The 23,038-nt window shown below is 38.9% G+C and overlaps 1 protein-coding gene across 2 annotated transcripts in view; it reads right to left on the minus strand.

Annotated features, from left to right (window-relative positions):
• LOC133980350 (cell migration-inducing and hyaluronan-binding protein-like) overlaps positions 1–14,092 on the minus strand; it is a 115,634-nt gene extending 101,542 nt beyond the window's left edge. For both annotated transcript variants that reach the window (XR_009925169.1, XM_062419057.1), the window contains exons 1-2: positions 13,918–14,092; positions 645–782 (exon numbers count right to left, since the gene is read on the minus strand). Coding sequence is in view for 1 of the 2 variants with exons in the window: in XM_062419057.1 (XP_062275041.1) it covers positions 645–782; positions 13,918–13,972 (193 nt within the window). In the remaining variant the exon portion in view is untranslated. The remainder of the gene's footprint in view (positions 1–644; positions 783–13,917) is intronic.
• Between the last annotated feature and the right edge of the window lie 8,946 nt (positions 14,093–23,038).

The raw sequence follows: 23,038 nt of genomic DNA on the forward strand, positions 1-23,038 counted from the left end.
TTTATTTAGGTTGGGATTTTGGGGTTATCTTAGGGAGCTGAATATTTTTAGATGAAAATTAATGATATTTCAAGGGAATTACTCAAGGATTTCATATACTGGCCTTGCTTTGGTATCAATTAAGAAAAAATAAATAAATGTGGGTTGATTAAGGGGTTTTATGGAGTAAAAAAATAACATCAATGAAGGTCCAAATTCAGGGGATTGGCAAATTTGAGAGATTGTTTATTGTATAAAGTATTTTTATTTTATGTTATTTTTCATCACTTCACCATTACTTACTACTTACATACACAACTTTGAATTTCCCCCTTTTAAGTATAAATAAAAGGATAGATTTAATGTTATTTGGTCATTTTAAACACTGTGAACTGTGTGTTAATAAAAGCAACCTAACATTTGGATGAATGAGATTGTATGTTACTAATGTGATTGTCTCTTCAGTAGAGAAGAAGCTTCAGTGGACAGCAGTCACATGCTTCATGTAAGCCATGATTCATTCTCTAAGTATATTTTCATTTGCACACATAATTAGCTTTTATTGATACACTAACTTTTCCACGCCATCCAAATATATATATACAGTATATACATTTAATTATTGATATTTAAGGATTTTCACATCATGGATGTGATTGGCTTACCTCCACTGAGGATTTCGATGGAGTGGACTGTAGCTGAAGTTGTGAGGAGGACCTTCCTGCCATAACCAATAGTAACACGGTGGTCTTCACTGTGTCCCGGCATCCATGGCTGCAGTCCTGGATCCTTATCTGGACAAACTGCAAGAGACAGGAAAATACACAAACATTTAACTTCATCCGTTCATTTGTGAGCTGATACATCTCATGCTGTTGATGTCTCGTACCAGTACACTTCTAACAAAGTGTTTGTGGGATTGTCTTCATGTGTCTGAAACACCATTTCAAACAGTGGAATCAATGACATTTTGTAACATTCTGTAACAATCTTTAAATATTTTCATCCACTTTATGCCCTTTAACCAGGTGTAGTGAAATGTCAAAGAAAACATGGGTTTTCAATTAGGGATGCTCGATATTTACTTTTCTGCCGATATCCGATATTCCGATATTGTCCAACTCTTAATTTCCGATACCGATATCACCCGATACCGATATATGCAGGCTTTTTACACCAAAACTATTAGGTCACAACATAACATATCTCCTACTGTTGAATTAACACATTATGCCTAATTTTATTGTGATGCCCCACTGGATGCATACATAAATGCAACATGGCTTTCCAAATGTAAACACTGTCTGAGCAAAATAAGAGAACAACTTCAACTTAATTACTTAATTAAAGTTATGGAAAAAAGTGCCAGTATGGCACTGCCATATTTATTATGCTGCTTTGCAGTCATTGCAAATTGCAAATGTATTATCCATAGGACACACTTGGAAATAGTTCCAAACCACAGACATAAGCCCCGTTTCTGGAGGCGGGAACTTTACAGGAACGTCCTCTCACCAGGCTGGGAGTTCCGGTCCTCTGAAATGAGGCCAACATGGAAGTAACTTAAAACTGCATTATATCAGAAGGCCACCAGGGGGCAACCATTTTGGTGTCAAAAGGACTTCCGTCTCTATACAAGTCAATGGAGAATTCACCAACTTCTCACTTGATTTCTAACCTCAGTAAACGTTTTTAAAATGTGTTTATGGTCTCAATCGCTAATTTAAAGCCTTCTTCAATGCAGTATGATTTTCATTTGTGAAATTTTGGCCTCCCTGATTTTATATTTGACGATAAAGCAGGGTATGCATTAGGGCGTGGCTACGTCTTGATTGACAAGTTGATTGATTCACAGGTTCAGGAGCGCGGACAGATAGACTGCAGGAAATAGCCGTGGACTTGTTTCACACCGACAGTTTTCTCCGGAGTTTTGTGGTTATAGTTAGTCGTAACAGCTAACTTGGTTAGCATCACCACGTTGCCGATGTAGACTGTGGTAGATCCAGCCCTCGCAACCTCCCCCGCTCCGTCCTCTTGCTCCTCCTGATGCCCATATAAGTAGAATCCGTGTTTTTATTTTTCCCGGCATGCACCTGAGATTTTCAAGATGGCGCTGCTCAGATCTGAAACTATTGGCTTCCGAGCAGCAGTCCACAAACCAATGTGATCACGGATGTTACGTCCATTTCTTATATACAGTCTATGCCTCTCACTCGGTCCTCTCAGCTGTTGTGTCCCCACAGCAGAGTAGGACCCAGATAGGACCCACCGGACTCTGACGGCCACGGTTAGCGACCCACAAGTCTAGCGTGTTGTTGTTGTTATACGTCATCAAGCGCGCGCCGGTAAACGTCCCATGCTGCGTTCATGCCGGCTCAGAAATGCTGAAGACTACAGAACAAACATCAGTTATAAAACCCGATACCGATGCTACCCAATATTACATTTTTAAGGAAATATCGGCCGATATTATCGAACATCCCTATTTTCAATCTTTATACAGCTACCTCTGTCACTTTTTAGGTGTACAATTTAACTGCTGAGGAGGTAGCATCAGACACAGAGAAGCAAGGCGGTTGGACAAACTAGTCAAAAGAGCTGGCTCTGTGATTGGAGCCAGGTTGGACACACTGGAGGAGGTGGTGGAGAGATGCACTGTCAAGATGTTGTTGTATATATATATATATATATATATATATATATATATATATATATATATATATATATATATATATATATATATATATATATATATGTGGGATCAATAAATGTATCTTTATCTTTATCTTTATCCGCTACACAACACCTTTATGGACCAAAAAAACAGTAGTGGACGGCTCCTTTCTCTCCGTTGCAGGACGGAGAGATTTAAAAGATCCTTAGCTCCTACAGCCATCAGGCTGTCTAACTCTTCAATAATTTACAGAAGAGCTAACAGACTAATTGAATTTCCCCTCGGGGATAAATAAAGTAATTTTGAATTTGAATTTTTGATTGAATTAATGCCTTTTAAAAGATAACAGGTGGAAAACACTGCTGCCTTAAACATCTTTGGACAACACGCTGCACAAACTTATGTTTGATGCATAATGAGGTGGAAAGAAAACACAGTGATTCACAGCTACTATCTGCATTATTTATGTGAGATTGTTGACCTATTACTACTACATGTCATAATATTCCTTATTCATACAACGGGTTACACTTCATAATCAAGAGTTACAAAAACCGGGGCAGATGACACAGATGACTATGTGCAGGCAGACCAGAGATATATTGCACCAAATGAATACAACACTCTCCTCACACTAGTATAAAAAATGAAATGAAATAAAAATGTAGCTGTGAGTCATCCTTTCTCTCATCTCTCCCTGGCCTTCACTGTATCAACAAGCAACCTTGTAGCAATCCTGCAGTCCCTCTAAAATGTGTGTGAAGCCAAAGCCAAAGAATTGATGGAAAACATTCAGCCACTTTTAGAGCAAATGAAATATTTTACCACATGCTTCAGCCGTTATCATTTATCAGGCTTTATTGCCACCTTGAAGAAATCTTTAACAGCTGGAACATTGCTTTTTATAGGACAAATATCAAATACACTTGCGTTTTGAGCGGGAAAACGACTGCATAATATAGACATCAGGGTAAAAAAATCTAGGTTTTATGTTAGTCCCTCAAAATCAAAACACAACTTCTATCTTGACTTACTGTTTTATTCTGACATTCAACAGTCAGAAAGAAATCCTTCATAGAGGCAAGGAGAGCCCTCCAAAATTATAGCAACAGGATATGATGTGTCTTGATGAAGAAGTGAACCTTTAACACCAAATCAAGTTGAACTGAGTGTATGAAATTGTCAGACTCTGGCTTATTGCACTTAACTGCATGTTTCTTAAAAAACATCAAACAAGTTTATTAGACACATTTAATCACAGTGAAATGTAATTCTACCAGTTCCTTCAATTTGTGTATTTAAAAGAGCTTAAAATAGAATAGGAACAGTAATAATGATAGGGGGCTCATTTAGGATCTTTGTTTGTGCTGTATGCTGTGATGATGTTCTATGATGTAACTGTTTATTTATTATTATTGTGTTAGTTTTTTGTACTGTCACTGCAAATCAAATTTCCCCTCCAGGGTCAATAAAGCGCTGAACTAGTCGGAAGTGAACCCTGTCCCCCGAGGACCCTTTAATAATAAGCGGGGAGCATAGTTGCTGCTTCTTCCCAAAGTCAACCATCAGCTCTTTAGTCTAACTGAAGTTCAGGAGTAGGTTGTCATCCAGACACCAGCTCTTCCATTTCTTTTAGGTAAGCTTTTTCATTGTTATCTGTGATCGGGACATGGACTATAATTATTAATAATAATTAATTGTGAAATTAATGTAATGTCCTTAAGTATCAGAGCTACTACTGCAGATTAACTCTATAATTTTGTTACGTTCATGAATTAAAATATGCCCCTATCAGCAGGATGACATCATCCATCCATTACAAACCACTGTTAGATAAATGTTCATCTGTTTCATCATGTGCTGTCTGGTTCAGTTCACATATAACAGTAGTTCATAGAAACCCGTAACGATTCACATTTTATTTTTTCCTGAAACTTTGGAAGTAGCTTACAATTTGATCACCTTCTTTGTGGAAACATAACTGATCATTATTAAAAGTGCCGTTACCAGCCGGCAAGGTATAGGATATCTTACAGTATGATATATTGGAGTCAGCTTAAATAACCTGCAGTCAGTGAATATCAAATGGTTTAAATTAGGAAATTGTTTTGTGATGACAGACATGGACTGGTCAAAGGAAGAACCAGGACAATTCCTGTTGTTCTGCCTGATTCGTCTGCTGATTGGCCTGGGTGTCAGGTCAGTGTAAGAACACACACTTACTTGGGTAAATAAAAGCAGGAATAACACGGGACAGCAATATTCATTCAGATCAGTAGTCATCAAGTCTTGCCCTCCCTTTCATTGCTTTTGAGTGATGTGACATCCATGTCTATCTTGACACCTGATTGGCCCAGTGCACAACACTCCCTGCACCAATACCATCATCTCTTGGAAATGTTCCAGTCTGTTCAAAAAACACAGTGATGCAGCGTTTTCCAACCATTATAACACTGAGGCACGTTTTCTTACAAGGTTCAAACTGAAATGAACAGATAAAAGCTGAGAGTTCTCTACCAAGTGTTATGCACTTGGTAAACCCCTGCACATGCACTTAGAAAAATAGCCAAAATATGTGGAAGATACATAGTTATTGCTCTTTTTTTCCTTCAGTAGAGAGATGACAGTTTACAGCATTTATAGCATTTACAGCAACAAAACATTCAGAATGAAACAAATTCATTGAAATAGATTTGACAGATCAATGGATCTGCTCACAGAAGTGAAGTAACCTTTCAAGCATAGTTCAACTTGAACTTTTTCTTGACAGGACTGGCCTTTGAGGAGACAGAGAGGACTGCAGAGTATAAATGGAGAAAGCCATCATGTAAGCAGTGTTACACCATCCAGTTTGAGTATAAAATTGTTCCAGTCATTTATGAGACACCAGTGAATGGAACAAATATACTCCCTTGAATGAATAGTGTTAATGTGCTGTCCAGTTAGCGACCAAGGGCGCTAATATTCAACAAGCGTCCGGTGCTGCTTTGCTACAACACACAAATGAAAGAGGAGGCACTAAAGACAGAGCAGAGGATGATTACAGATGCAGGCACCAGATTCAAACCAGGTATACACAGAGGCCAACTTCTCACCTTTCATTGAAAGCAACAGGTTAACGCACGTTTGTTTGGGGCTGTTGACAGGCAGTGTGTATGTAGCAAATCATGAGGTGGAACTAAATGCAGCAGAGTTACAACACGCAGCAACCCACTGAACATCACAGAATGAGAAGATCAGCTGGATGCATGTTTGTCAATGAGTGCTCTCTGTGTGGGATTTTGTCATTCCCTCTCTATTCTGTAACTTTCTCAGCTTTCCAACTATTTACACGAGGATAAAATAACACAAGGTTATTGGATTGCTCACTCAAGAGTAAGAGTGACTGATAAACCCATTTAGTGTGTGTCTGTTATTGTCAGGATAACACAGAGACACACTGTGTAAATGTCCAATCTGCCCGATAAGTTGGCTCTCCTGTGACTGTGGTGGTTACCTCATCTCCCTGCCACCTAATGGATTCATCAATGGCATTGACTGGTCGGGACCTGGATTGTCAAGTAGATTTCCCAGAGGCATAACACAGATTGATAGATGGCAATGCGCAATCAGCGGCTTTCTGCTGTTTGTGATTGATGGTTGTTTGTCTGTGGAGGTGTTGGTGTGTTTGTCTGCAGTCCTGCTGTGACTCTGTTGTAACCTGGATACTGTGCCATTATCTGTCTGTGTTACAATAAACCATCCATCTTAGTATAAGCTTACTGACATTGGCATGGTGTCCCAGGTGCAGACTGCTGTGCATACTGAGTGTAAAAGGAGAGGTTCACACTTTTTCCAAGTGTGTCTTAAAAACAGTGAGGTGTTTATATGAACAGTAAAGAGGTTTTCCTCTCTGTAATCATTGCTCCTGTTCATACTGACTATTAAGATCCCCTTTTACATGTGCTTTCAATGGAAGTGATGGAGGACAAAATCCACAGTGTGTCCACGCAGTCATTTAAAAGTAGATGAGAAATATCATTATTTTATTTAGTATAATAATAATTATTATTTGTTTATTTTTCTTCCTATTATTTATTTTTTTAAATGCAAAACGTATATATATTTGAATGTATGTGTGGATGTACATAGGTACAAATGTGTGTATGTAAGTGTAGGTACAGTATGGGTGTACATATGTGTATTTATTTATATTAGTACAGTTAATTAGGAGTACTTATTTCTAAATTATGTGGATATACTCATCTCTTTTTTGTTGAATTAAAAAAAAAATCTTTATGGCTGAGACTGTTATGGGAGGATGTTATATGTTGTGTTTATTTACAATAAAATAAAATAAATCAATAAAGCATTGGAAAAAAGTAGATGTGAAGCTTATATTCACCATCAGCAATCTGAGTGCTTCCTCTTAATAAGCCCAAATCACCTTATAAAAGAAAAGAAAGTCGTATTCTATTGACGTCATCTGAAAGGCATAACTTCCAGTCACTCGAACATTGAACTCACTTATTCATGTCCATTTATTTTAATTTCCACATCCTTAAAATACTGAAGGAGATAGACATAAAATAGAAAATGCTTACACTATAAAACCACAGGCTCGATTACAGTATAAAGTGAAAAGTTCCATATCAGCAGCTGTTCACACCAGTAACCGCACACACTTCTGAGTTAGCGTCTGAACTTAGTCCTCTGAGATCTGTGGCTGCCAGTAACTTCAGTGTTTGGCAGCTGTGAGGAAAACTGCTGAACATGCTGCTTTGCTTTTCCAATTCTTTTAACAACAAAATGAACTGTGGCTGAACTCAATCTCAAAACCTTCAAAACAGGTGAGTCAGGGAGAATGACACCGTAAAAAACGTTTAAAAAAAAAAAAACGTTAAAAAAAATATAGACTTCAAAGCACTGCACCTGGTTTCTTCACAACTCTAAATATAGATCCAGACAGGATAATAAATAGACTGTAACACATCCATTATCTATTGCATTACTGTTTACTCTGTGGTATGTTTGTACTGACTGTACCAGTCTAAAAACACTTGAGCTCATGGTTAAACTCTTGATGTTTCCAACAACTTTCAAACCCAGAAATTAAAGATAATTTTAGTTATGGTAACGGTCCATTTCATTTGGTCAACTGTCAATGGCGTCATGCACCTTCTACCCATGAGTATATAAGCACAAGATGATTATCGCCACTTGGTTGTCTGCCACAGTGGCATCTACCAGAGAGTATATGTGTAGAAGATAAATGTGGGTGTTGTGGTTGTCCTCGAGAAACTGTCAGAAACTGACACGTATTCAGTTTTAAGCCACATTTTTATGATAAACATTTAGATCTTGTTCATTTGAACAGGATAAAGGGATTTAGTCATCAGATGTCTGGCTCTTCAGTTATTAGAGAAACAAGCTGAGGAAAAATCTTAAGTACACTTTGATGAAGCTTGAGTCAAATGAAGAGGAAATGAACTGATGGCATACACGGTCTAAACAAAACATCTGTCTTAACAACACATTTGCTAATGAGCTGGAACCTGATTAACAGCTGTCTAATTCTCATATTTTGCACATTTTCATTTACATTGTTCTCAATGTGTCTGAATGTAAGGATACTCTTTACATTTATTCTATCACTGTTTGCTCTTTAACGGCTCAATTTCCTCCTGACAGGGATCATTAAACTTTCATTTCACATAATTGCAAAGCAAAGCAAACACAGTGCAGGCAGCAGCTTAGCTATAGTGTTTCTAGCTACGCATGCAGCATGACTGTGTTGGTCCACCAGAGGGGCCAGATGCATTAATGATGCATACACAGAAACCATACATACACAGAATGTGTGGTGAGAATGTACACTCGTCATGCATTCTTTAGACCAGGTAAATGTTTTTTGAAAGTGATCAGGTGGATGAAATATAAGGCCATAGATGGAATCCATTAGTAGAACATGGTTTTGGTTGATAACCAGCTTCATAGGCACATTTAGCCCTCTATGGTATGATGTTGCCTCGAGGCAACATATCACATTTTGGCCTTTTACACTCATATAATACATTCCCATGTATGATACAACACTTGCAAAAACTGGCAGGACCATGACGCCGCACAGAACCCTGGGAACTGTAGTCCCCGCAGCCTCTACAGGAGTCCCCTCCTCTCCACCTGACACTGCAGTCTCTCCTCAGCTGAGGAATCAAATCCTCGTAGGTAACAACATTAATTTAGTTCAATTGTGCCTTGTTCAGACGTAGTATCTGATAGATGCCTGGTTGCCTCCCAGCCTGTCAAAGTCTGACTATGGCTGTGTTTAATGTTGCCTTTGGCATCTGGAGGAACATCAGCAACATTTGATCTGGACTGTATTTGGCATTATCTCAGACCTGGCTATGTCTTATGGGGGTGCTCTCTACCATAAATTTACAAAAGCAGCAATGTACTAACCAATTAAAAGCTCAATCAATCAATCAATCAATCAATAAGGCCCTCTCCTGTGCAGCATGTGGATCTTTTTCACACACAGTGAGCCTACATGATCATGGTTATGATAGCCCTCCATTTTCATATTTTGCATAAATCCTATTGGCATTGCAACTCGCAAATATTCTGTGAAAAAGCGTCTGTTAATAGACTGTCGGCCTCATGATGATAGTGCTTCAAGTATTAACAGCTTCTTACCTCTCACACCGTTTTCTCTGTTCATGGTACTGTTGATAATGCGATTGGTCTACTAAGCAGCAACACAGACCTATCAGGACGCTTTGCTCTCACACACGCTGCATTGATAGTCACACAAACACACACGTGTGCAGTCACTCTCTAGCGCGCACTCTTGCTTGCTCGCTCCAGATTCCGGGAGATCGTATCTCATTTGCGGGCATCAGGGAGCCGCTATCAATATGCAGGAGACCCACGGAACTTCTGGGAGAGTTGGGATGTCTGCTAAACAGGTCTTTATTAGACCTCCTTAACTTCACCATGAGAATGATTCACAGGGCAGATCATTCATATCTAGATTGCTTCCATCTCCCCTGCAAACAATGAGGCCTCCCCTCTGAACTGTACACCTCCCACTCCTTCTGCATTGGTGCAAGTATCTCTGCAGCTGCCTGGGTTCCTGCATCCACTCTAAAAGCCAGGGGTGGCTGGTCTTCAGGCGCCTAGGAACGTTATGCTCGCCTGGGAGTAAATGAAATAAGTGCAGCTCAACATGCTATGAGTGCAAAGACAGAAGGACTTTGTCATGTTGTGATCATAAATGCTGAATTTAAAGTGGTTGGCTGGGGTTTGCTAACTTATGTAGTGTGACCTCTCCTGGGTTGCATGCTTACATCCCTCTCAGAAGCAGTTGTTCAACGGAAGTCTGCAGCATGCTTGCTGCTACACATTGATAGTTCACACAACAGTAGGATGATCTTCAGGATGCATGCTGCATCCTAATTCTTCAATGCATTTCTGAGGTCAGCAGCATGCTTGCTGTTACACATAGATTTATCTGTAGTCTGGCTGATGCTTAGCATGGGTGTTATCTTGGCTTGGTTCCATGTTTGTCTTGGGGATTTTGCATCATACTCCCTGTTTTAGCTCAGCATGCTGCTGGCTAATCTAGGGAGCATCTTAGAGTGGAGCCTTTAGCACCAAGTAAAACTGTATTTCCATTTGTTGCAATAAATGGTTTGATCTATGACGACAGTGTTCCTGACTGAAACAAATCATATGTATCATATATATGAATGAGGTCAATAGATCAACGTTAAGCAGAATGAAGTATAAGGTCCAGCAAACCCAAAATGTAATGTCCCCATATGAGGATGTAGGGTCACAGGGGGTTAAAGTAACATGGGGGGTGGGAAGCACAGACCAACTATTTATTCCTTGTATGAAGAGGTGCTATCAGGATAGGTATCTTTATTGGTATATGAAATAACCTATATCGGGATATGAGATTTTAGTCATATCATCCGGTCCTACTGTGCATCTTTTTTTCTTTAAAAACGTCCTAAACCTATAAAGGAGCATGTAAAAAAAGAGGTCACATTCACTATTGTTTTATAAAACTTGGCCAGAAAGGAAAAAGATGCACATAAAGTCAAACGCACATTCAAATCTCATATTATCATCATTATTATTATTATTATTACTACAGTATTAATCATCCATTCATGCTGTTCATAATGATTCCACTATGTTTGAGCCTTTTCATTTAAATGTGGCCCTGTGACTTAACCTAAATAAAAAGTCAGTCTGCCTGAGATTAGACACTGTGATTAGTAAGATTTGCTTACAGCTTTGAAAAAGTCTGTCTGCAGCTGCAATAAAGCTGCAATAAAAAGAGCTGCTGAGAGAGAAACAGGGATATGTGTTGGGTTTATAGTGCAGGAACTTTTCTAATGCCTTGAGCACTATTCCACACACACACACACACACGGATAATTTGTGGCGTTGCTTGGCGAGATGCCTGTTTGTAAGTCTGCCAAGAGAAGAAGAAATCTGCTTTCCTACATGACATAGAAGCAAACACAAGTCTGCAGTGTGTTTATATTTGAGGTTTTGATTTGACCCAAAGCACTGCTTGTAGGATACAAAATCCCTGAATGAACCTGTCCTGCTAGCTCAGGTCGGTGAAGGCAAACACCCCTCACACCAGCTCAGTCTGTCTCATCCTGGGAAATGAATTTCGGGCAGGAACATCATTTCTCCATAGAAATGTTATCAAAATGTATTTTAATGCTGAAACTATCTTAACCCTTACATACTATTCAGGGTCAAATATGACCCATTGTATTTATATTTGAGAGCTGTAAAAATACCATGTACACATAACTTTTAGCTGGACTTTACCTAAAGTGACCCTCAGTGTACGAAAATGAAAATAAAATGCTTTTTAAAAAAAAAAAAAAGGATGTTGTATACATCATATTCTATCAAATGTTCTCCTGGACCATAACATAGTGATTGTGAATGTCTTTTAATCAAACAGAAGGATTAATCAAACATTTATTGATGACTGATGGGGAATGTATGAATGAATTGGTGCGGAGGCAGACTATGAACAGCATGTGAGGGTTAAAACATTGCCACTGAGAATTAAATGAATGGCAGCCTGTTTTTCTTCAAATATAAAAACTTGATGGTCACGTGACCGCATTTTAGAATTTTAGAGCCATTATTGTGAAACTATGTTTTGCACTGTTAGACCAACGTTACACATTTTGATGCAAGCCAAGAAATTGTTTATATATTACAAATATGTTGTATTGCCTGAATTATGTTCAGTAGCAATTTTTTTTTCATTGGAAGAAGTGCTGTGTTCATGTATGAGGCAATTACTGCCAATACTAAATGTTACAAAAGAAGAAAAAAACCCACTTGACTAACTAAGCTCACCACTTAATAGGAAATTCAGCCTGTTATCACTTACGTGTCATTGGGGGGGAAATGCTATAGGAGGGTGTTTGTGGAGAAATGGTGTGAGGTGTTGAAGAGCAGTAAAGTCTTCACACTGCTAAGCTGAATGTGCTATGAGTAGGGTTACCTCCAGTAGCAACACTACATGGACATGTCTGTAAAAAATGGTGATCTGACACCAAATCCACACATAATAATTACACATAAAAAGCAGCCCATGAGCTTAACCTGAACTTGTCCACACATACACCCAACTGCAGATTTCTGACTAAAATAATATGCAGTGATGAGTTAGACAGAGAATAACAAAGGCAACAGTGAGGTGATTGGAGAGAGAAAGGAAACAGAATGCAGTCATCAGTGGTAGAGCTTATCTTAGTGGTCCACATTCACTAAGCCAGAGAGTACACACATCCCATTAAAGGACAGCAACACCATTATGTTTGTCTTTTTATTCTTATCAATAAATCCTATTAAAGACCAAACCAACAGAATGTTAGCTACAAAGTATTGTGTTTATCTAAAGCCTGATACAGCTTATTCTTCTGTTACAGGAAGTCCAACTGAAATCAAATTTCATGTTTTTGACAGCATACACATTTGCTTTGTTCATTACTTGGTCTGTTTGTACTGGTATTCAATATTTTTCTTTAAAAAAAACACATCACTGAGAAATGTTTTCTCAACACCTGAAGTACACAGCTGTTTTAAGAAATGACTGACTTTAAAATGCAACTTCTGCATTTGTTTGTAAGTGGTTGTTAAAGATTAACATCTTCAGTATTAACCAATGGGCGTCGAGCTGAGTAGCCAGGAAACGATGACAGACTGACACATTGTTGGTTTTGGTCTATTCATGGGATTTGTTGAAAGTATGAAGAATTAAGAATATTGCCAATATTGCTTATCCTTTAATCCTATTTCCATTTCCAGCATTTATGGAGCAACATCATTCATTTGGAGTCGTGTTTCTGTCCACCTGCTGAATGGAAGTCCAATATTCACTCTCTCTCTCTTTTAGCTCTGTTTTTACTGTCTACCAACTCCTGAGGGAGATATCTGGCTCTTTAGCTGCTAAATTCTCCACATGTTCACCAGCTAGTCTACAGCTAGTTTATCATTTTATCAGATCTTTTTAATGGGGGCTGTGGAACTGAAGACTGAGCTTTCAATAAAACATACACACTGACCTGATGAGCCAGATTCTTGAGGAGAAACAGACATTTTTTGAAGGGCCTCCAAAGACCTTTCTGTCTTCTCTTCAATAACATATACTATAGACAATACATTTGAAAATGATTGATGTGGCTATTGACTGCATAAAGGGATGACTTGTCATTTCAGTTGGACTTTAAACACAAAGATCCACACTGTTGCGATAGGTGTCATATTTTTCATTACAATAAATATAGCCAGTGTAATGTCCTGTATTCTGAAACAAGACTTCACTATCTATCAGTCTCTAGAGAGAAGCTCTTTGTTGGGCAGTGTGGGGATGTGACAAGGTGACCGATTTTAAAATCACGTTGAATACATATCTGTATCGTATCTAAATGTGAAATCATTCTTTTGAATATCATTTACCTCCAAAATATTAGATTCATCAATATAACATATACCCAAGGTTCAATTTGATCAATCACCTGCCACATTTCCCTTTCATTCATGGCAACAACATCCTGAAATCTGTACACTGAATAATGAGAATCAGTTTGATATTACAGTGATGTATAAGGTGGTAGAATCTAATAACTGAATGAACTTGCTCTATTTGAAGTCAGTGTAAAATAGCAAAACAAATGTTCTCAGCCTACCATTTCTGTGGAAATAAAGACCAGAAAAAGTGTGTTCCAACTCACCTGCTCGGATGCTAGGGAGCAGCAGAGCTGCCAGAAACAGGACACATGTCTTCATCTCTCTAAACTCACTGCTGACCAACTTCACACCAGGAGCCTTCAAAGGTTGCTTCAGACCTCCTAGTGGGCTTCAGAGGGGGTTCCAGAGTAGAAGAAGCCAAGTTCACAGTGGGAAGCCACCAAAGCACCTAGAACATCACAATGAAAAGCAGAAGAATCAGCACGACATGTACAACAACAGTGATTGTAAACACACTCTGGAGTACAAGCATGGCAGGAGGTCTGTCACATCTCTGGACAGTCATGTAGCACACGAGGAGTCTTTCAGAACACCAGCTTTCGTTGTAAGGTTTAGCTTCATCTTCAATGAGTTTGGGACAGCAGATCCTCTTCATATACATGCAGACCATAACAAAGTTTTGAAAAGTAAAAGGTGCGTATTGGTTACACAGTTGTAGTGACAATTCAAACAAACACCGGCACTCACAGGTCAATTTTATTATTTGTTGTTGTCGATAATAAAATAAAAAGATTGGGTTTTGTTTGATTTATTTGATATCTGACCTCACCTCATCTACAAAAGATTAGCAGCAGAAATACTTTGCACTGGCATGATGGAGTTTGTCAGTGAACTGTAACTGCCTTTAGTTACTGGTAACCACATCACTTAAACACAATCTCTGATGAACAGGTACTCATCCATTTTTGTCATGTAAAGCAGAACAGATGGAAACGCAGAGACTGAAGGCAGGGCTTCAGAAAAATGTCTTATTTTAGACGTGCATCCAAAAACCAAAAGTACAACGCAGAACAGACCTGACAAAAATACTGACGAGAACTCGCAAAACTAGACAATAACTGATGAAGACTGACAAGAACTAGACAAATTGAGACAAAGGAGCCAACAGAGACTGAACGGAAAGCAAAGACTTCAATACTGACAGAATTAATGAGGGGAATGGGGAACAGGTGACGAGACAAGTGCAGGCTGGGAGTTGATTGGCTGGGAGGACACTGGTGACAGGGCAGGGCTGATGAGATTGATATGACAGGTGTGAAAGCTGGGGCAGAACACTGAAGGCAAGGCCTGGCTAACAAAGCAGATGCAGGGAAGGTGTGGAGAGAAACATGGGCTGGTTAAGAGCACATGAACAAGGGAGGAAGAAACATAAGGAAAACACAGAGTGGACTGAAAATCAAAACCCAGAAAAAACATACTTACAAAACCCAAATATAAATAACCAAATGACTGAACACACTGGAAGCCAAGAGAACACAAAGAGTGCAAACTATGAGTCCATTTCAGGGTTGCCAGAACAGTAACAACACTTTAAAATCATAACTATGATCTTGGCAAGAAGATATAAGATGACAGGATGAAGCTAATCCGTTCAGAGAATGTCTTTGCTATGCTTGATTTTCATATTTAGATGTAAGTTGGTGATGTGAACCTTTGCTTTGCACTGTGCTCTGTGACAAAGCTCTGCTATTAGAGTCTGGTTTTGGTCTAAGGGTGTTTTTCTACTATCTCTCATCACTTGCACAGTATATTAAATGGTTTCTTCACACAATGGGAGTCCAGTTGCTACAGTGTGCTTTATATGGCCCGGTGTCACAGGTTACTGTCTTGTAGTAGACTGGAAAGGCTGTTCTGCTGTGTGTCTTACAGATACACACAGCAGTATTAATATAGCATACACTGTTCTTCACTGTCATCAACAAGTGCAGGCAATGCTAATGGTGTGCACAATCACCATCATCCTGCTTTTACATATGCAGCTTTATGCACAAATGGGAGAAAGTGTATAATTGTACCCTCCATGGTTATTATAGTTAACTAAAACTAGCATTGAGCATTGAAACAATAATTAAGTTAACTGAAATAAAAATAAAAATAATACAATTAAAAATGGAAACTAAATAAAAACTAAAATGAACAATGCAAACCTAAAACCAAACTGAATTGCAGATAAAAATCAGCTTTAAAAAAATCAATCAAAAATCAATATTTACTGTGTTCAGTTCAGTTTGATTTCTTGGTGATGAAGAGTGATGGGAACATTTTTGGGATACAGCTAAATGGGAAAAATCCCACTAATTTGAAAGTCCACCTTGGAAGCTCTCACAAAGAAGCATGAGACAGCTAACGTAAGCTCACAGTCAGAAACACAGCAAACCTTACCTCAGTATCAGCATTATTTCATCCTTTACAGCTTCTACAAGTCAAGGCTTTCCTCCTAATACCTGAAAAACTTAAACTAAGACTAAAACTTACTATAAACTAAACAACTAGTCAATTCCTCACAATAAAAACTAAACTAAAACTACTTCATCACTTGTTAAACTAACTCAAGCTAAACTGAAATAAAAAAACAAACTGAAAAACTAAATAAAAATAAAAACTAATGAAAATGTCAAAACTATAATAACCTCATTGTGTCTAACGTACTATTTTTAATATGCTCATAGTCATATTTTATTTCTCTGTTGATAATGAAAAATAATGCAACATATCACATTCAGACTTTTGAGTGAGTCTCACAGTCATTAACAGGAAAACAACACGATGAAGGACATAGAAGAGGTATTACTGTTATTATTGGTAATGGTCTTCACATGGAATCAACCCCATTTGAACTCAAGTGGTCTTGAATACACACACACAGAGAGAGAGAGAGAGAGAGAGAGAGAGAGAGAGAGAGAGAGAGAGAGAGAGAGAGAGAGAGAGAGAGAGAGAGAGAGAGAGAGAGAGAGAGAGAGAGAGAGAGAGAGAGAGAGAGAGAGAGAGAGAATACGCATGGGATACACTGATCATCAGACCTTTTTGGTCAAGCGACACAAATGCCTGTGCATCTGCAATTGTGTCACTACAGTCCCACGTATTCACATTGAACCCTAGTGACCCTAACCACAACCTATGCTGCATTTGAGAGAAGCCTTCATGAGTCTGTACAGTCACTGTCTGACTGCCAAGTTGGCAGCAGTAGATGGAGGTTCTTCTGACCGCAGCATCATAAATACATCTGTACAACATGCTGTGACATTTTGCATTTTTAAACAGTCATTACTGTAAAGACAAACAATGTTTACAACAGATTAATTCATCTAAAGGTAGCTCTGCCTTGTGGAGATTCTCTTACCACTGCGTGACCTCCAGAAAAATTGGCTGAATCGCTGTAAACTGGGCGGCATCCGACATTAGCTTTGATTAGATTTAATTAGCTCATGCTGCCATGTGGAGGGCTCAGTAAGAGGCTGTGGGCATAAAGGAAACTCTATAATAATTAATCATCATTTATTTTATCATGTAATTAGCTTACTGTTTGACTTCGGGTGACAGAGTTAGTGCGAGTTTCTCGGTGCAGTCAGCTGTAGTATGCTGGCCTATTTACAGTACCGTACATGTACAGACACACTGTTCACACATTAATGAGCCATACCCAGCGTTGTTTTTCATTCCATTTGCTTGCTGTACTTTATGATGCTAAAGCCGCTTGTCTCTCTTTAATTCTTGCCAACACACTTAATCTCTGTCCAGCTGTCTGCTTCTTATGGATTGCAATGTGTGCCTATGCTCTTCTGTGTGTATATATGCAGGTCACTGTATTGTAATCACTGGTAAACATTTCTCCCAGGTAATCTCCTCAGCATATTGGAATCATATGATTATCTTGTCTGGCAGCGGATTATTCCCTGGACCGCAACAAAAGAATGTGAGACATTCCATTCCTTTTCGCTAGCAGTGTTTTAACTAATATGTGACTTCTCATGGTTGCAGGTATGGCAGATTTCATTATTTAATTGTCGTGAAGTAGTCTAATGGTTTCGATTCATTAGAAGTTAATCATAAGAAAAACTCGGAAAATGTGGAAAGATGGTTGCTCTTCTTATGTTTTACACATCACACTATCAGAATCAGATCAAATGATATTTAGATGACTGTGGATGCCTGATATCAAAGTATCTGAGCAGCAGCATTTTATAATCATTCTGCTCCAGTCCATAGAAAATGTGGTGAGTGCTGCCCTTCATTCAGAGTCAACACAAAGTGAAATTTGCTGTCGAGGTAGCAGATACAAACAGAGCCAATGGGTGCAGGCTTTGCTGGCGGTGCAAGTGTAGTGTGAGATGTTTTGTAGCTGATATAGACAAGTGTATGCAAGGCCGGATTACTAATCAGGCTATGGCTATATACTACTAAAACACTACATCACCTGAAATGACTATGTTGAAGGGCCAATACATGGTTATGTAATAAAAAAGATGATTTTGGTTGCATATCCCCTAATAAAACTTCAACCCTCACTTACTGTTCGCGTCAAATTTGACCTGTTTTAACATTTGACAGCTGTAAAAACTCCCCAAATGGGTTTTACCCCGAAATTCGATGACTTTTCCTGAGCCATATCTATTGACATGTCTTTTAGTTAAATGAATAATTAATAGTTTTAATAAGATCGTAGTTATGAGGATTTCTTTATTGTGTGATGGTACTGAGGAGTAGTGGGTCTCAGGGGCTCTTGGCAAACTATAATTAACCCTCCTGTTGTCCTCAGGTCAAGGAAGGATAGGAGGAAGGAAAGAAAGAAGATAGGAATGAGGAAGGAAAGGAGTAAGGAGGGAGGGAGGGAGGAAAGAAAGGGGGAAGGAAGGTAGGAAGGAAGAAAGTGAGGAAAGAAGGAAGGGAGGAAGGCAAGGTGGAAGGAAGGAAGGAAGTAAAGGAGTAAGGAGGGAGGGTGGGAGGAAAAGAGGAAGGAAGTAAGGAGAGAAGGAAGGGAGGAAGGAGCAAAGAAAGAGGGAAGGAGGGGAAGAACGAAGGAAAAATTAAAGAAAGAGGGAGGAAGGAAGGAAGGAAAGTAAGAAAGAAGGAACAGTCAAAAGAGATGGGGTCAATTTGACCCAGGAGGACGACAGGAGGGTTAAGTCTGTATTCTACAGTGTACCACCCTCCTCAGACAGTGTGAAGGCTGGAGAATCAAATGGGGCCCTCAGCTCATTCTTGCCACTGCATACTGTGAACACAAGACGAGAGACAGCAGAACAAACTTGTGCATCAGTGTTTATTCAGTTGAGAACAAAGCTGCCAGATGAAAAAAATCTAAATACAGAAGAATCTGAGTAAGTGCTCCATTTCCTCAGCTTCCTAATGAATGAAGGAAGGAAATAAAAAGCACTTAGAAAACTCATCATGGGGACCTCAATATGGCAAAGACACAGCAACATCCTGCATGGTGATCCTGGAAGAAAAAGAACAAATTCAGACATCACATATATGTCATGCAATTTGTAGATATTCTTGCAGTAAAATTGGTAGATATATCTTTTGGTGATTCTATGTATAAAACACTGCAAATTGTTCAAATAAGATGTGCTTTTATGCATCGCAATAGCATTTCACTGCGGAACACTTCATTGCAGTGATTGCTAGACTGTGTGTGTATTTCAGCCACGGCAAGATCTAGATTCTCCAAATTCCTGGAGGAACTAAAGTGATCCACACATCTGTTGGTGTGGAAGTAAGAGCGCGAGAGTGATTACGAGACTGCTCAGAGTACCAGTGTTTGTATTCCCATTGATGCATAATGAGTGGGATTGTCTCATGAGAGGGCTCACATGTTTCCTTCTTAGGACAAAAAAGGCTCCTGACTTGGCAGTGAAAACTGGTACAGCGTATGTGTTCCTGGCTCTCAGTCTGCAATACTAACTCAGAGGAATATACTACGCTTTTCATCATTATTGTAAAAAAAAAAAAAGCTCAATTCATCATGAAAACCTTTATAAAACTCCTTAACAAAAACATTACCTGGCCAAACTTTAATCTTAAAATGGTTATAGTCAACCGAGACATCCAGATGTGAGCCCCTCAGAAGCTTCTCTCTACAGCTGCAAATTTATTGGACCCACAAAGGGCCAGAACTTCCCCTGAGGGGTCTGGGTGCTGACTAAAGCTTAGTATGCTAAAAAAAGAAACAGAAAGACGGAAACGAATTAAAACATCACAGGAGGGAAGAGCAAAGTGTGATCTGTGATAGCCTCTAGCCCTTCCATCCTAGAACTCCCACACCTGATTAGCAGCTTAAGGCTTTATTATGTTTCAACCAAGTGCTTTTTAGAATTTTCATACAGCCTTCAAACAGCGTCTGTCTGGGTCAGACAGTTTTGTAGCTTTCTAAAACATGAAAGCTGACAACCAAGTCCACATTACATAACAAGTGGCTTCACACAACTACAGCCACCATTTCTTCATATATGCAACTGAGTGCAACACTATGAATGCCTTTAAGGAGTGACTTCAGTCATATTTATATATAACAATGTCAACGGGATGATGATTGCAAATCCTCAGATTATATCCAAAGTTTTCCAAAATTTCACCATCTACAAGATCTGCACTTGGCAGCGATACCCTTTGGATGTATTCCAGGCACGTCCAGCTGGGAGGAGACCCTGGGGGAAGACCCAGAACACACCGGGGGGGCCGTTACATATCCTGTCTATTCTGGGGGTTTTGGGATGTCTTTGGATCTCTTTGGGGGACAATGTCAAGGAAGATGGATGTAATGGCTACTGTACTGTACTCTGCTTGGCTTTTTTCTATCACAACCCAGATACAGGACATATACAAATATATAAGTTCCTATAGGTTTGCAGTGGGAGTCCTATCAAAAGCCAATAAGCTCTCAGCTTTTTAAAACTAATCCCTGTTGAAAATACGCTTCATGATAAGACAACGCTACGGTTAAGGTCGGTTAGGTTTAGGGAAATATCATAGTTTGGGTTACTTAGGTTAGGAAGAGAGAGTCATGGTTTGTCTTCGTGACATTCATCGTCATGGTTACAATAATAACAACATGGTTAAGGTTAAAGGATGATTTTGGTCTTGGTTTTAAAAAACAGTCTTGACTTTTTTGACAGGGGGGGTCAAAATCATTTTAGTTCAGGAAGTGGGCCAGACCATTAAAACAATTGCATAATAACCTTAAAAATAATATATAATATATATTATATCTTTACTATAATAAACCATCTATTTCAAAACAGATAAACAGCCTGAGATGTCTTATGAAACATTAGTGCAATTTCAACAACATTATGTCTCAGTCTGGAAGTTGTATTTAGTTGTATTGATGCTCATCAGAAAACTCTTATTAACAATAGATAAGCCCTCCCAAACATGCACAACATTTTTGCAGCCTGGTCTGTCAGTTTGGGGTAACCTTGGTAAGACATACTGATAAAAATGTGTCCAAGCCCACTGACGCAAATGTCGAGTTGGATGTCCACAAGCAGATCAGAAGCTTTAACTGTGAATGCCAAGTGAAATGAAGTGATAATAGCAGCACATTTTATTGAAAATTGTATGTACTTTTCTACAATTTTCATACTTTGCAAAGTTATCCAGTTCTGGCCCACGGGCCTTATGTTTGACACCCCTGCTCTATAATGATCCTGTCATCATTACTACAACTGCCAGAAGCCTTGAAGGTACATACATGTTGTTTTGAGGCTCTTGCATAAACAATTAATCCTGATGATGTTTTTCTTGGGAGGACAGTCTCTTAATGGCAGAAGATGCTCCTTCATCATTACGCTATGTTGCTATATCTCAAACCTCAATCTTCCAAATCTTTGTTTGCCACTCTTTACATTTTTATTTAAATTATTTGGATTCCCATTTGCAGCTACCATTACTACAGCTTGAAGCACAGGGCATTTGTAGACAGCCTACAGTGTTCATGAAGGAGAGGAGAATCCTATTAACTAAACATCTTTAGCATGCATCATCAGGCAGTAGCATTAATGTATTTTCAGCAAACATGTTACTGCATTTGCAATTACTGTAACAGTGATCAGAACTGTGCGGTGTTTCCTTGGGCTCCACCTTACTTTTGTTACAACCTTAATCGCATTATGACTGCATTACTGGTGTGCATTTAAACACAGCCATTGATGTTCCATGCATGAGAGAAATATGTTCCCCCACCAGGAGAGGATTACATAAAGAATTCATGACAAGAATCAGCAGTTTCACATTGAACCAGGCTGGAAGAAAGTAGGTTGCATAGCTTTGGGTGGTGGATGAACAGATGCATCTGACTTCAGCACTAACAGGTTTCCATTCTGCACTCATGCAAAAAAATGTTTTCTGTTGGGAAGGATATTTTTGATTTTAGGGAAGTTTTTCTTATTTACCCATGACCAAAATTTCATCCTCACCACATTGTTTAAATAGCCTAAAGCTGACCGTTTCATCATGTGACTGTTTGGTATTTCTTTTATTGTCATATGAAGAAGAAATGGATTCACAGAGCTAAAAATGAGTAAACCAGCACATATGACATTGAGGGGTGGTCTCCAAGCTTGTATTCAAAAAGAGTGTGAAGTGATCCACTGATCAAATGTACACACACACACACACACACATGAGCACTGGCAGGAGCCACTTAAGAGAAGCATTCATGCATTATTAATAATAAAAGCTTGTTCTGTCTTGACTTTCTTGAAATCTAAGTGTTCAAATGTTTTTTTTTTTTTTTTTTTACTGTGCTCTGACACTGCAGCAGTGGCAGCCACGCAGCCACCTCACAGTTCATGATTCCTCAGTAGGCCTGTCAACATGATGCAGAGCTGCCAGCTGGCAAGATGGACAGTCAGTAAAACAGTCAGCCAGGACAAAAGTTGTGTTAGTGAATGGGCTACATGAAACCAGAGTGTGTGTTGTGTCTGGTGGTCTCACTGTCCGAGGCCATGTCTATGCTCCTGTGTGTAGTTTTGAAATCATCTTTTTTTCTGGTCTGGCCTGCCCAACTAAAGCAGTATCAGATTTTAGATGGACTTAGATCAGCAGCCCCCCCCCCCCCGTATTTGTAACATTTGCTGAATATTTTATTTTATTTTCTCATTTTTATTTTCAGTTTAATGTTGTTCTGAAAAACAGTTGATTAATCCATTTGTCTGTCAACATGGTCACTATCTATTCATTTAATCGTTTCAGTCATTTTTAAATTGCAAAATGCCCAAAATCCATTATATCAAGCTGTGACTATTTACTGGTTTTCTTATTCTTTTTTCAAAGTAAACAGAATATCTTTGTAAAATCCTTTGCAGTTGATAACATAGTCAA

Source organism: Scomber scombrus, chromosome 1 (genome assembly GCF_963691925.1).
Source record: "Scomber scombrus chromosome 1, fScoSco1.1, whole genome shotgun sequence".
NCBI lineage: Eukaryota > Metazoa > Chordata > Actinopteri > Scombriformes > Scombridae > Scomber > Scomber scombrus.